Source organism: Mastigoproctus giganteus, chromosome 8 (genome assembly GCF_048544385.1).
Source record: "Mastigoproctus giganteus isolate SK-2022 chromosome 8, ASM4854438v1, whole genome shotgun sequence".
NCBI classification, from domain to species: Eukaryota; Metazoa; Arthropoda; class Arachnida; order Uropygi; family Thelyphonidae; genus Mastigoproctus; species Mastigoproctus giganteus.
In genome coordinates this window covers 46,057,309-46,073,994 of record NC_143582.1, presented here as the reverse complement: position 1 = coordinate 46,073,994, position 16,686 = coordinate 46,057,309, and the positions used below count along the sequence as shown (strand labels likewise).

Genomic DNA, 16,686 nt, shown 5'->3' with positions numbered 1-16,686 from the left:
TGCAACTACATATTCTTATCACTGGGTGATGACTCCTCTACTGGGTGAAGACTTGGCTCGTGGTGCCAAGTCATCTGATATTTCTGACATTCTGGTTTGTGGTGGCAGGACATCTGGGGTCTCTGTGCTGACTTGGCTCATAAGTGCCCAGTGAAATTAAGTGCTTCAGCTACATATTTCTATGTTAGATTAAATGAAGATCCAAGGATTCTGAGACTTGGACTAGAGATTCCGATTCTTTGTGCTCCTCACTTGTTTAATCTGGTGCATCTTCTCATATCGTGCTCCTACATGTGGCTTCATGTGCAAATAGTGATGTCTCTATATGGACTGAGTGCTTTAGGAAAGGCTCAGATAGGTCTTCAAGAAGGAACTGCTTGATCTGTTCCTGTGCTTGGAGAATCAACTACTTGACACTTGATTTTTTCAATTGAGAGAGACCTGATTGCAACTTTATTGATTTTTTTTTTTGTGTGGGCTTTTTTTTTTTTTTTTAAGGAGGAAATCTGTAAATTGTAAATATACCTATGTTGTTGTAACCATATGGCGAGGATGCCAAGGTTTGGTTGACACAAATAAATATATAAAACTTTTGCAGACTGTGACCTGGTGCCAGCTATTTAAGACTGGTTCAGTTTTGTGATGTATCACTTGAGATATATTGAGCACTGAGCTTCAAATCCTTAAGCACTTCAATTTGATCCCCTTGCAGGTGCCTAGTTTCCAGTTTCTGCAATATGCAGAACTCAAACTTATCTTGGTAAGCCCACCCTTTTGTTTCCTTCACTTATCTCATTGCCTTCTCTGCACCCATTCCAGCAATCTACATCCTTCTTAAAATCTCTTTAAGATGAGGCCTCCAGGCCTATATGCAGTACTCAAGATGTGGCCTAACTATTGCCTTATAACAATGAGATAATCACTTCCTTATCCCTGATAGCAAAGTTCCTATTTATCACAAAGAAAACTCCTATGAGCTGTCCTGGCAGCCTGTGTGCACTGCTCAGAACTTCATATCTGACTGCACAATTACCCCCAGATCTTTTTTTATTTTCCACTACCCTGAGTGTAGTATCACACAGTTGGTACACTAATCTGGGATTACTACTACTCATATTCAGTACCTTGCATTTGTCAATACTAAATTTCGATTGCCATTTCTTAGCCCACCTTCTAAATTTTCTTAGATCTTGTTGTAGCTTACCCTGATTACTGTTATTAATGACCCTGCCAACCTTTCTACAATCTGCAAACTTTGACATTAAGCCTGATATATATACCCTTATCAATATTAATAATAAATACAGAAAACAACAATGTGCCCAGCACCTAACCCTGTGGGTCTCCACTAATAGCATTAGTCCATCAGGGGCAGTGGCCATTAATAACCACTCTGTCTTTTCCCACTCAATCATTCCTTTATACAGAGCAGTAACTTGCCCTTAATGCAATTTGTACAGTAGTCTTTTATATGCAACAGTATCAAAAGCTTTCCTGAAATCCAAGTATATATCAAAATTATTTATTATTTGTTCCTCTGGATGCAATTATGATGCAGTTCTTCTATTACTGCATCATAATTACATTCCTTCATTACTTCTTTAACCAGCAACTCCATTATTTTATCTCCTGCTGACAAATGAGCTCAATTTTTTCTTTCTTGTTCTAAATTTTATTCTATTTTCATCTTGGACTACCCTTATTTTGGGCCTGCCTTCGATTCGAGTTTATTTGTGTTAGAAGTTATACTAGTTTTGAAGTTTAATTTTAAGTTTAAAAGTGTTAGTGTGTTATTGAATCCAGTTTAAATTGTGTTTTGGATATTTCTCCAAGGATATTTTGGATTTTTTGTCCCCCAAGTTGTAAGACATTAGTTTAAAGTGGCTATGAGGATCAGGAAATCCTCCTACATAACTAGTTTTGCCCGGAACTGGATACACTTGCAGATAGTATAATGGTAAACCAAGAGTTGCATTCAGTGACTTGCGGCATGCCTACCCAACAACAGAGCTAACATAGAATGAGATGTCATTGAAATAGTTATGCAGACGGCTCTTATAACTAGTGTCACTGGTGGTACAAGCAATTCTATAACTAACAAGTGATGTACAGAAGATTGGGCAAGCTCGTGCTCCATCTAGAATAGTTTTAAAGCTGCAGCTCAATCCAAAGACTTAGAAAGAAAAAACAAAATGCAGTTGTAAATGACTAGAAATTCTGTAATCAATAAAGATGAGAAAAAGAATAAAGACAAAGGAGATGTGGCAGAAATAAAAAAGGATAAAGGCTCTGATACTGAACAAATGAAGGTACAAGAAGTAAGTTAAAGAACTCATGCAAGTAAAGTAATTTGTAAGACCAATTTCAAAGAGGCCTAGAGAAACAATTGATAGCTGGAATGACTCCTTTGCTGCACTGTTTGATAAAGTAAAAGGTGCTATGATCTAAAGAACTGTTATGAAGTTGTAGGAAGTCACAATGCTTCCAAAAAAGTCTGTTGAGCAGATCCTAGAGTTGTGGGATGATTTAGACTTGACAGCAATGGAGACTCAGATAAAAAATAATGTTCTCCCTGCTAGATTTGAGGAGAAAGTGGCTTTAATTAAAGCTGTAAAGGATAAAACAACATATTCTAATGTAACAAAATCAAAGACTGAAGACCAAGAGGTTAAAAAGCAAAAAATAGTTTTTGTTAAAGCTCGATCCAAAAATATAAGAACAGCAAGGAGGTTAAGAGTAAACTTTTAAAAAATATAACCTATCCTTAGTGACACAAAAGTCATCAGTTATGCACCATCAGCAAAAAATAATGGTTAATGACAATCTTAATTAGTTCTGAGGAGAGTGAATTGTCTCTCACTCTAGCTCAGTTAGAAGAGACACCAGACTTAGCTCATACTAGTAGACTCCTGGTATTGACTTCCCGAAGATAGAAGTTATCAAATGGTTCCACAATGCTTCTAAAATGTATGATGGACATTTATAATACTTATTTAAATGAGGAAGTTTTCCTCAAATATGGAAGAAGGTTGTTCCCAGGGTGATCCAGAAAAATCTGGAGAAGCCACTGGAAAGCACAGTTCGTATCAGCCAACTGCCCTTTTACCTATACTTGGGAAAATCTTTAAAAGACTGATCTTGAAATGTTTTAATGTTATATCATAATAAAGATTTAAATTCTTTGAAGCAATTGGGTTTTAAAAAAGTTAAGTTGACAGAGGATACTGTCACGTTAATAATTTTCTCAGCAGATATATCCTGGCCCTGTTCGTTAACTCTAAGGGGGTTTTGATGCATGTGGTGGGACAGTATTTTGTGCTGGGCTCAGAGGGCTCTTCCCAAAAAACATATCTTCTAAGGTATTTCTTTGAGAACAGGAGCACGAGGATAAGGTCCAGTTTTGCCGAGGGGAGACAGTGTGTTGAGTGTGGCTGCCCTCAGGGGTAAATCTTGGGCTTTACCATTTGGAATATAATCTTGGATGAATTTCTAGAGCATGGCATGGAGGGCATTGATTTGGTCGCTTATGTGGATGAGCATATGATTCTGATATATGGGAATTATAGCAAATAACTAGAAGACATAGCTGGGGCAGTTTTAGGCTGGCTCATCATTGGAGTCATATGCATAAGCTCACTGTTTCAAAGTCAAAATCAGCAGTGCTGCTGCTGCTGAAAGATACTCTTAGTTTCAAGAGGCCCAGTGTCATCCTTACAGCAGTGTTTCCTTTGAAAAAGCTCCTGCCAAATGTTTCCTTTGAGACAGCCTCCTACCAAAACACAAAACAAGGTGAAGTACTTTAGTTAGTGTTTTGGCATGAGGCTGTCTATTTTTGGCATAACTACATGAAAGATAAGATCAAGAGCATGGCATGGAGGCAAGCTCCAGAGAGTCAAAAGAACTGACTGGGGAATCAAATAGTGTGTCCTGAACCTCTTGTATAAGTGTGTTTTTGTTCCAATCATAATTCTATGCCTCTGGGACTTGACATTCTAGAGCTGGTGGTGGCCCAGAGATTTGCCATTCTCAGCATAACTTGTGTGTGTGTGCCAAACCTGTGTCTACAGATACATCAGGTTTTGGGCTTCCAGTCATGTTGTTGTTGTTGTTGTTGTGTGTGTGTGTGTGTGTGTGTGTGTGTGTGTGTGTGTGTGTGTGTGTGTGTGTGTGTGTGTGTGTGTGTGTGTGTGAAAAATGGCTGGTGCTCCCATAAGTATACCATTTGAGCAAATGATGAACTGATGTCCGTATGGCAAGAACATTGAAACACCTCTTAAAAAAAGAGACCTACTTATGCCTTCATGCCATCTCCCTTTATTATTAACCATAGGCACAAGCCATGGTTGCAGTTTGGGATGCATTCTTGCTTTCTCCTCACAGGACATGCATAGCCTGAGGTCCAGGCTATCAGCTAGGACTTGTTCAATCTGCACTTCATGAATGTTGTGAACCAGCAATTGCTCTCCATGTGATGTTTTATTGCAATAACTATATTCTAAGAGATCAGCTAGAATGAGAGACCCTCATTATAAATGATGCTAATCTACATAACTTGTTTTCTTCTCAAGGGGAATTTAAAAATCATTTAATGATTTTGTAACATCATTTTTTTGCAGGAGAGCAATAGCAGTAGCAGCCCACCTCCTTGAAGTAGTAAGGAGGTCATCAAAGCACTGGTTGTTGTTGTTATTTGGTTTTTAGGAGCATTAGTAACCAAGGCCATATTGCTCCAAGGATATGCGGTGGTCATTCCCTGACCTTTCCGCATCCTCCGTATTTGGTGGTCACAGGCTCGAACCCGGGTCTAATCAAGAAGCGTGTGCTACGCACTGCTGCTCCTACCCACCTGGCTATAGAGTCAAAGCATTGGATGGTGCGATGTGCCAATCTGAGGTGAACTGAACTGTTACTTATTTTGTTATGTTTCAAAATTATGACTGAATAATAGAGAACCTAAAATGTATATGGGCTTCAGCCCAGGTGGCATCCTCCCATGCAAATGTACTCAAATAATGATTTCCTAGACTGTATATCATTTTTATTATGTATTTGCAACACACAAAATCATTCACCTTGTGAGACATTCAATACTACTTCACAGTATGATACTTACTAGCACAACAGTATGTACAGTGACTTCTTAATTTATGCAAGGGTTACGTTCCAGAACATCTTGTGCAATTTAAATTCATGTGTAATATAAATAATCATCAAAAAATATGATAATAGGCCTGTGAGGGTAACTCTTGCATCTATGCATGTCGAGCTGTCATAACCTTTAAGGGCACGAGGGTTTTGATAGTGGTAAATGCACACAGGTTTCATTTAATGACCCCTCCCCCCAATATCAGCACCAAACAGAAGTGCAAGCTGATCTTTCACCACCTTAAAGCCAGGCGCAATCTTTTCAGCAATAGAAAAAAAAAAAAAAGTGAAATCAGGCATTTTTTTTTCCAATATAAACCTGTTTAGTCAAGGCTGAATATCTGTTTAGGTATGTACTCCCTCCCTCCTCTATGATCACCTTCAGTTTCGCAGGGAACGCATCCACAGCTGTTTGTTTATTTGGTTTTTAGGAGCATTAGCAACTAAGGCCATATTGCTCCGGGATATGCGGTGGTCATTCCCTGAATGACCTTTCCGCATCCTCCGTATTTGGTGGTGACGGGCTCGAACCCCGGTCTAATCAAGAAGCGTGTGCTACGCACTGCTGCTCCTTCCCACCTGGCTACGGAGGCGCCTTAGCAACTAAGGCCATATTGCTCCAGGGATATGCGTTGGTCATTCTCTGACCTTTCCGCATCCTCCGTATTTGGTGGTCACGGGCTCGAACCCCACAGTCTAATCAAGAAGTGTGTGCTACGGACTACTGCTCCTGCCCACCTGGCTACGGAGGCACCTGCATCCACAGCATGCAGCTTCTCCACATATTTTCACAATATGAGAACCACGTCATTGACAAAAATTTTCAAACCATCCTGAACTTGCCGAAAAAGGCTTAACTTCCCCATCCTCGTGTTCTTTTAAATCATCATAAAGGCTATGAGATTTCTCTTGCTCTTGAGCTAGGCTAATGTTAACGTGTTTTTTTATTTTGGTCACTCATCCATGTAGTAATAATTTTTTCCACGTATTCCATCAAACTTGACCAAGCAAACGACTTTTGTGCTGTTAAGGACACACCACTCTTAACACTTTCTTTAATTTTATCAGCACAATCTCAACTAGTACATAATGTACTCTCACTCAGACTTAGAGCATGTTTAATGCATGCCGTGCTCTCACCCTGTTCGGAGTGCTTAAGCACTTACAGTTTCATTTCAAGCAAAATCGATTTCCTTGAGCACTACCATCACTTCCACTAGAACTACGAGGACGTTTACTAGTCATAAGGGTAATAATAAAAACAAAATATTTAAAAAATAAAAATAAGCATAAAAGAAAAAAATTATGCACTTCCAAATGACTACCAATCGATAATCTTCAGCAAAAAAAAAAAAAAAAATGAGAAAATGCCGAGCTACCATGCTGGCCTCTCACTGCACTTTCCGTAATATGGTTGCTTGCCGTTATTTTAAATTCATGTAACTTAAACACACATAAAGTAAGAAGTCACTGTATATAGTTTTTAAGGTGATTCAACTGCTGAAAACATATTGCACTATTTCCAGTCATATTAAAAAATATTGGACAATCATTGCAGCACCAATACCACAGGCAGCATTTCAGCCTACAATCTTTACTTCTTAGGCAAGTATATTACCACTGGACCAATCCAACAGTACAGAATTAACATTTTGGTTTAATGCTGGTGAGTATTATTCTGTGGAGGGTAATGGAATTAGAGATATAGATTATCTAATAAAAATAATAAATTACCCCTGAATACTTACACTATATGACTCTTCAAAAAATCAGAATTTTCAAAACAAGCTGGAATGTGCTATGTCCCTAAGGATGACAGATTTGAGGGTCTACTATAATTTCACTGTTATGGGTAATTAAAGAGATGTTACCAAAAGAAAAATAAGAAGTCATTTCCATTAGAAAATTTAAAACTGTACAATAAATAAATAAAATGATGTAATCCAAATATCTTCACAACCTCTGGAGATTGTGAAGATATTTGGATTAGACCACTTGGACACCAGCTGTAATTGTTTGAGATTCCTAGTGGTTAATTATTTGTATTTGCAGTTCCTAGTGGTTAATTATTTGTGTCATACAGTGTGACAGTAGCTTATTAGGTATGACATCAATACCAACGAAATGTATATAGGCAGTTTTACACACAGTATTTTTGTTCTTTGTCTCTTGTATAGAGCATCAGTGCAATGTGAATGAGGAATCGGCAAAAGTTCAGTAACACAATGCCAAAAATAAACCAGTCAGGTTTTAAACAAATATTCACACTAAGACAAATTATAGAAATGGCATTTTGTAATAACATAATAAGAATATTTAGGCTTTGTTGATCCTGAAAAAGCATATAATAATTTAATTAAAAATGTGTTCTTTCAAATTTTAGAAAAATATGACACCAAAGAATTGAAGGAAGTGGTGAAATACCGTTTAAGTGCTGAACTTCAGTGAGCCAGCTTATTGACATTTCACTTAATTGCTGGTTAATTGCTGGAACAAACTTCCATTTGTCGTTGTGGAAGTTGATAGGTTGAATAAATTTAAGGAGGAACTGGACAGGCATTTGGAGGGAATGGTGTGATTTTTTTTTTTTTTTGGCTGATGCTGCATAAGCTCATACATTTGCTTTCTTGCATCACATGCTACTACTACTACTTTAAAATTTCATGGGTCATTTAATAATAATAAAAAAAGTAGGCTACTAAAAGAGTTTAGTGTGGGATGTGTCAATATTAAATTATTATAAGATGCAGATGAAATTGTGCTGTTAATGTAGCCTGCAAGATCTTCAAGAATCTGGCATGAAAATTAGTTTAAAAAAAAGTTATGAAAATCAGAGAAGAAAAATTTTAATTGCAAAATAAATACCCAAAAATTGAAACAGGTTAATTTTGTGTATCTAAGAACAGTATTTAATGAAGTTGGAAAATTATGGTAGAATACGTATTATTATGGAAATACACAGCAAAGTAAAAGTGTAAATAATTAAAAACAAATAAGAGTAGAAAACCTATTAAACAAATTAAACTGGAGAAAAAGAGAAATTAGCCAAGACACAATTATTGGTTAAAAATGTGGTTACTTAATCCTCCAATAGTGACTGTTAGTCAAGAAGACTGCCTACAGCAACTGTAAAATCACTGGGTATAACATATTTGGATGATGAGAAGGAGAAAGAACAAAATAATTCCAGAAGAAAAGCATTCAAAAAATAAAAAGAACACAGTAAAAGGAACATGAATAACTTGTGTTCAGTTATTAATAAGAATGAGGGTATATTTTAGAATATTTACTTCTTCCCCAAGTTCTCTGCCCTCAGGCAGGTTGAGGGCTCCTTGAAGTTCTCTATCTCGTGCTTTCCTTTTAATTCCTGCATAATTTCCAATTCCCATCCAATCCATCATTCCAATACTCCTTCTCCCAACGGCTCTCTTCCCCTTAATCACTTTCCTCAACATGCTTTCTCTTCTCAAAACATGTCCTATAAGGTTCTTTTGTCTTCTTCTTAGTTCTTTTATTAACGTTCTCTTTTCTCCTACTTTCCTCAATACTTCCTTGTTCTCTGTCCACCCATTTCACCCTTTCCATTCTCCTCCATATCATATATCAAAAGCTCCTAGCCATCTGATCTCCTCTCTTCCCAGTGTCCACGTTTCTGAGCCATATAGCACAATAGTCCATATTAATGTTTTCACCATTTGCTTTCTTAATTCAGCCTTGAAATTTCTTCTCAATAGTTCTTTTTTTTTTATTATTATTATATTTAGTAAAATATTTATGATAGAATATTTACTATCCTTTAATAATACAATTACATTTTACATCTCTTAGTGATTTTAATAAAATTATTTACCTTCAACCTGAATTTAGTGCATATTTGAATACAGAGAAATGGTGCTTATACATTTTCCATATACAAAAGAAAATTTTTCATATTTGAAGTTTTAAAATAAAAGCACTAAAACATACACTGATTATGTGGATAAAGTCCTATTCCAGTACAAGTTGTATAAGATGGACACCGGTCACCAGTGGAAGAACCCTGAAAATTAAAAGAAAAATGTCTCTTAATTATAACTGAAATATACTTTATGTAAATTGTACTTATCAAAGAAATACTACTGGCTTGACAGATAAGGCTTGATAATGTTATCATACAGTAAAAACTGCACCTTTGGATTACAGAATATAATTATTTTTTTGGAAAAAACAAGGAGTTACCTTTTATTCAGTGCATAGGATTTCTTCTTTCCCAAATCTCCTTATATGAATAAATTACGAAATGATACTTAAAACAAATTTACATAATTAAAATAGTTTAAAACTGAATGTATTCCTCACTATCGACACACGTACAATCCAACATCCCAGGATTTCTGGGGTCGGGGTGGGGTTCTCCGCTGTGATCCTGGGGTGTTGGATTGTCCTTGTGTCGATAGTGAGGAATATTGAGTTTTAAACTATTTTAATTATGTAAATTTGTTTTAAGTATCATTTCGTAATTTATTCATATAAGGTGATTTGGGAAAGAAGAAATCCTATGCACTGAATAAAAGGTAACTCCATGTTTTTTTCCAAAATATTAATAGAACATAAGAAAAATTGAGCAAATGTAAGCTCTCATTTATCTAGAATATAATTATAACTTATTTTCGAATGGTAGTTCTTAAAAACAAGCAAATTATTCACAATTCAGCAACATATGTTAAATTTAGATGGCATCAGGAATTTCTTTTAACTTTCATCACAAATATGATGAAAGGAAAAAGAAAATTTTATGAAAGATGTTTGTATTGTACTTATATAAACATTTTAAACACACACACAAAAAAAGTTTTAACGAAACAGAACACATAATACAATTTTTTTAAACAATAAACTATGTTAAACATTAATAACTATAAATTTAATGATGTATATGATCCTTCCCCAATCATTTTACTTTTTTTTTTGAAAAAATCAGAAATATTCTAATTAAAGATCCTGCTGTAAAGCCTTTTCTCCATCTCTGTGATCATAGTAGTATTTTTCGAATAGCTCATCAGAATTAATTTAATAAATGTATCTGTGTATTTTAGCTTTTACTTCATAGTAGATAAAGTTTTTGGTAACTGCTTAATTACTAATATTTTCTACTTTAATTCTTATCTTAATAATGGCTGCGATAAAATCCTCATTGAATACTTTGTCACAGGATATCACAACCAAAGCAGAAATGGCTGTAAGCGATTCCTGTATGAGTCATGAGTTCATTGCTTGCACAGCCTGTGGTATATATTCAAAGGTTGAGCTATGTGATAATCATCACTCAACTGATGATTCTTTTCTTTGTTCCTGATGTAGGGAGTGTTCTGATCTCAAATTAAAACTTTGGTGAGAAAATGGGTCCTTGCCCTAGAAACAAATGTAATTGGGAACTTGTCAGGGAATCCAGATCCTAATAATCTACCAGGTAATGTACCCACAATTGAGGCCCCAGAACAAACTAACTAATACTTCTTACTAATATTTTGACACATACCTTTCTGGTTCAAGAGGATTAATTTTATTGAGAGATTCCACTGTCAGAAACACACAATTTTTTGTAATAAGGATTGGTGGACTAGAACTAGGGTGTCTGTTAGGCACAACACTTGATGCAACCAACATATTGTAAGATTATTCAATGGTTTTCCAATGATATTAAACACACATGAACTAACAATTTGTTGGATAATTGTAAGACCACTGTAAAAAATGTCACAGGTTAGAAGAGAATATGTCATCATCATCAGCCATTTTCAATCCACTGCAGGATGAAGATCTCTCCAGCAACTTTCCAGTTCCTTCTGTTTTGTGCAATGGCCATCCATTTACTACCCACAAACTCATGAATTTCATCTGTCCATCTCTGATGTTGTCTTCCAGGTTTTCTTTTAGCTCCTCTTGGGTACCATTCTGTTATTTTCTTAGTCCATCTGTCATCATGTCCTCAAGCTATGTATCCTGCCCAAGGCCATTTCAGTTCTTTAGTTTTGATAATAATGTCCTTTATTTGTGTTTGCTGCCTAATACATGTGTTTCTCTTCTTATCTAACAGTCTGATTCCTAATATAATTCATTCCACTCTTCGCTGTATAGTTTTCAGCTTCTCTTCTATTCTTTTGGTGAATGCCCAAGTTTCACTTCTATAACTCATGGTGGGAGTATACACTGGTTCATTATTTTACATTTCAGACAAATTGAAATATTGCATCTCAGTATGTGACTATAATATCTGCAATAGAATATGTATATATCTGCAATTCTGCCCAGGCATGACAGGAGGATTATATGTCAAAAGTCATATGGATTAACTCAAGATATGAAGGATTCTTGCAAGATTTTTAGTGAGTTTTTTGGGTTTTTTTTTTTTTTTCTTTTTTTATCAGCATGGCCTGCACTTGTGGGTAGAAGGAATCTATTTTGTAAAGATGTGATACACTAGAACAAAGTGTTTTTGCCAGTATCAACTAATTACTAATTAGTGGTAGTGATAACTACTAATTAGTGGTAGATTGATATAACACAGATGTGTGTTTATGTGACGATATGGGTAACACTTGTATTCACCTCAAGAATTGTTGTTTGTAGTCTATGATGGCAAGATGCTTTTAGGATAGCAATGTTTCAAATGAGCTGGAAGTTTATTCTAGTGAAACAAGCTGAAATAACTTCAGTGGGTGTCAGAGTAATAAATTATACAAGAACACTTAATCTTAACTGTGTTCACATAGTTAGAAATAATGTTAAGAGTGTCTTCAATAAAATGAGTGAATTTAAACTCCTGGTTAGGTCACAACTTAATAGGGCTAATCAAAATGTAGTGTCACCCAGAAATTCCTACGTGAATATGTTTCGTGTAGAAATATATTCAGAAATATATATATCTGAATATTTTCAATAGACAGCTGCAGTAATCAGAAAAATAAAAGGTAGGGCTAAATTTGTTAAAATTTTGAATATCAAATTAGTAAAAATTCTTATTCAATTTTGTAACCTAGAATTTTTTCCAGTAAATGGCATTCCCAAAAGTTTATTATTTTATGGTTTGGTTCAGTAAATATTTTCACATTTAATTTTTTGGAGTGTCACTTTTTTTTTTTAACAGAAATGTTTTATAAAATTTTGCATTCTGTTGAAGAAATTAGCCTCAGGCCCTATAAAAACAAGTACTGGAGCATAGGGTAAGCTCATGATTGATGTGGGAAATCCTGCTCAACAAAAAATTATAAACATGTCTCTCATGCTAGAAGTATTATTTGGGCCAATCAATAAATAAGAATTGAAGAGACAGCCTCTCAAAATTTGGAATATCATACGGTAGTTACCAAGTAATAAAGGCCTACGTAGCCGAGTGGTCAGAAGGGGAGTGTAGTAGCACGCGCTCTTTGAGTAGACTAGATAATTTTATGTATTTTATATGTATTCTGAATATTAAATATTTTGACTGACATTTCTGCATCTTTTCACTACTGTTTATTATTGATTAGGAAATATCCTAATAATAATAGCACCGACTGCAACTCACGAATACATATGTTACCTTATGGGAATGCAGCGCTCGCTTAGTGCGGATTCACTTGCCGCTGTTTTTCCAGAACGAATTATCACCGTTAAGCAGGGGTCAACTGTAATGTGAGTTTGCTATACTTCGTGTTATGTAAAATCAGCCATTTGTAAAGCGTGATTCTGTAAGTGTTAGTAGTACCTCTTACCTTTGCCAATAAGTTACTCCCAACCATGAGTATTAATTTTAGGTAAAAGTAGCCAAACATGTTGTTTATATAAATAAATAAACTTAGAAGTTTTATAAAATAAAATGATTATCTCTGATCTGTAATACAAATTCCATAATGCCTGTGCCAAAAAGTGCAAACACAAATGCTTGTCCACAAGCAAAAAAAAAAGAAAAAAAAAAAAAGAAAGAAAGAAAGGGAAAAAAGCTGATACTAAACAATGCTTTCTGTTACTAGATTAAAGTATATATAGGCATGGATGTCAAAAATTTGCAATAATGTCCATAATTTGCCTCTTTTTCTATTATGCAAGAGCCAATTATGCATTTAATTGATTTTAGGAGAAAGTTTGTATTGGTAATCCAATAAAAATTTCTCATATGTAATAGGTAAATAATATAAAGTAGTAATAATCCATAGTCCTAAAAAAGTTGAGAATTGCCCTATAACATCACATATCTTATTTAAAAAAAAAAAAAAAAAAGATTGATAATCTTTAATTTTTCTCATTCTTTAACCAAACACCTTTAATGATAATATTTTAAATGAATTGGATACATTTAATGTTTAAATAAAGATCAACTAACCACAGGTCTTATGCAAGGATCGGGGACATCATGGTATGCATTATGTTGCTGGTTACCGTGATAACGGCAACTTGGATATTGGATTACTGGTAAACGACATGAAGGCACATGGTGAGCAACAGTATACCAACATGAGGCAGGAACATGACTTGAAGTTGTAACTGCTGTTTCACTGAAAATTATAAAATTAAATTTTAATTCACTTGATTAAATATTAATTACTATCAGAAAATCCAGTTCATTTAAACATCAAACTTGAAATAGAGATAAAAAAATAATAATAATAATGTATATTAACACAAAACTACTGACTGAAAATAGAGCAAAATTAAGATAAAGTAATATAAAAGGTAAAAACAGGAATTCAACACTGCAGCTTTCAATTTTGCAGGAAATCTTTGTCAATCTTTTACAACAATTTGTAAAAGGAATTTGTTACAAATTATTTAAATTTATTACAAATTTGTTACAAATATTTTTACAACAATTTGTATTTATAATGCTATGATGGCATTATAAATACAAATTGCAATTGAAGCAAGCAGGGATGGTGATGGTATAAATGATTTACTTGTTGTAGTGTTTCAACCATTTATTTGTCACAGTACTGCTTTACAATTTTAATGAATTAATGAATTAATCTGATGAGAGATAAGTAGATCTCACGTAAGTATATTATGATCACTGCCACATAGTAGTTCCTTTATCTGGATATTCTTAATGCAAGATGAGCCACTGTAAATAATCAGATCAAGAGTATTGCTTTTCTCATTTCCTCTTTAACATGCCGGTGTAGAAAACAGTCATCCAATAAATCAAGAAAAGTTTTGCTACCATGTGAGTGACCATCAAACAAATTCCAATCAAAATTTTGAAAATTAATATCCCCCATTATAAGACATTCTGATTTGCTGCCACACTCTTTGTCTAGTTGTCTGTAATACTCAATGTAGTTATTTATCCTGTAATAAATAGGGCAAATGACTATTATGCACCATATTCAAATTCCTCATCCCTTATGTCTGAGTGGCACCATGTCTCTGATAACACTAAATTATCCACCTTTGCTGACCTAACCAGAAATATAGTAAACCAACTTTTGTTGCTATAGTTCTTGTATTAATGTACATAAAAGTATATATGCACGCACTTGTATATGCTTGTTCTGTGAGGATCCCCAGCAGACCTTGTAATCCCCTGATAACTTGGTTTTTAGGTTGCTGCATGTCACAATAGAAGCATTGCAAGGATCACTTTCACCCCTGTCTGCAGCTGCTGTTAATCAGTTGGTCTAATTTTGCTTTCATAAAGATGATAACAGTGATTTTAGACAATCAAGTGATGATTGTTACCAAATGCAAATTCTAAATGAGAAGCATTCAGATTCAGGGAAGTAATTTCAGAAGTTACTAAGCTTTTTATACCAACTTTTCATACAAACTGAGGGATACTGCTCAAGGTTTACACCTAAATGAATGTCAGATGATAGTAATAGAGGCATGTGATGCAATAAAGCAAACGTATGAGCTTGTGTAGCATCAGCCAAAAAAAAAAAAAAAAAAAATTTCACACAACCATTCCCTCTAAAAATTTGTCCAGTTACTCCTTGAATTTATTTAAGCTATCAACTTCCACGACAGATAGAAGTTTGTTCCAGCAATTAACCACCAGCTGGCTAAAGGAAAATTTCTGCACATCTATTCTACAAACTGTCTTTCCACAATTTGAATTTATGCCCCCTAAGGCTCATAATCTGAGCAAGTGGAAGAATCCCATCAGAATTAAGTCTGCTCAACCCATTCAAGGCCTTATACGCCTCAATCAGATCACAGGTACCTAGTCTCCAGCCACTGCATATTTGCAGAACATAAGACTTTCTTGGTAAGAGGACCCTTCGTTCCTCTTACCAATCTTGTTGCCCTTCTCTGTACAGGCTCAAGCAACTACATCCTTCCTAAAATGAGGGCTCCAGACCTGTGAATGTATCTCCAATTCACAAAGGGGGAATCAAAGAATGAAGTGAGTAATTACAGATCTACAAGCTCAATTTCTATTTCATGGAAAATAATAGACACCAGTTAATGAGGAATTTTGTTATTGGAGGCTTGAAGTGGTGAAACCCATGTTTAGTCTCTAGAGCAAAGTTTCCGGCATCCCCCTCTCCCCATACTTCTCCTTCAACCCATGCATGGTACTATAGGTTTTGATACCTTTCGTGTTTGGGGTTTTCATAAAAAAAAAAAAAAAAAAATATCACAACCACAACATGGATTTGATAAGGGACAATCATGTCTGACCAATCTAATTGGATACTATGATGCAGTAGCAAAAGATATGGATGTAAAAAATAATTCCAACATCACATATCATTTCAGAAATGCTCTTGATATCATTCTGCATGAAAGACTGCTGTACAAACTGGCATTAGAGGAGCTACTGTTGTGGATAATGGAATAGTTGAGCTTGAGAACAGTGGTTCTCAATGAGCACTGTTCTTCCTGGACTAATGTTATTAGTGGAGTTCCCCAAGGTTCAGGGATGGGTCCATTGTTGTTTTCAATATTTATTAATGATAAAGGCATATGAGGTTTAAGGTTTAACTCTACATATAATACAAAGATTGGGAGGGTGGTTAATCATAATAATTGGGGTATACTACTGCAACAAGATCTATAAAAATTAAGCAGATGGTCTGAGAAGTGACAATCAATGTTTAACATCAACAAATGCAAGGTACTGCATATGGGTACCAGTAATGCCAGAATAACATCCCAAATTGGAGCAGTGTAATATCTTGTGTGTGATAACCCATGCAAGATAGTAAAAAATTAAAAAAAAACTTGGCTAAATGTGCAGTCAGGCATGAAGTTCTTTAAGCAGTGCCCACAGTCTGCTAGGATGACAGCTCATGTGGGTTTTTCCAATGACATATAGTAGGAGATAATTATTCATGTATAAGACTATGATAAAGCAAAATCTCAAGTATTGCATGCATGCATGCCTCATTTTAGGAAGGATGCAGATTGGCTGGAAAGGCTGCAGAGTAGAGCAGTGAGATTAAAGATAGGAAACAAAAGGTTACTCTCACCAAAAAAAAATTTAGTCCTGCAAATTACAGCAACTGGAAACTACAAAGAGATCTAATTGAGGTGTTCAAGGCCTTGAACTGATTGCATAAGCTAAATTTTGAGAGCATCCTT

At 35.1% G+C, this 16,686-nt stretch overlaps 1 protein-coding gene across 2 annotated transcripts in view; it reads right to left on the bottom strand.

Annotated features, from left to right (window-relative positions):
- Positions 1–16,686, bottom strand: part of LOC150081505 (uncharacterized) — a 363,757-nt gene that overhangs the window by 278,346 nt on the left and 68,725 nt on the right. For both annotated transcript variants that reach the window (XM_090379341.1, XM_090379342.1), the window contains exons 4-5: positions 13,487–13,658; positions 9,112–9,184 (exon numbers count right to left, since the gene is read on the bottom strand). In XM_090379341.1, the coding sequence (XP_090235467.1) occupies positions 9,112–9,184; positions 13,487–13,658 (245 nt within the window). The remainder of the gene's footprint in view (positions 1–9,111; positions 9,185–13,486; positions 13,659–16,686) is intronic.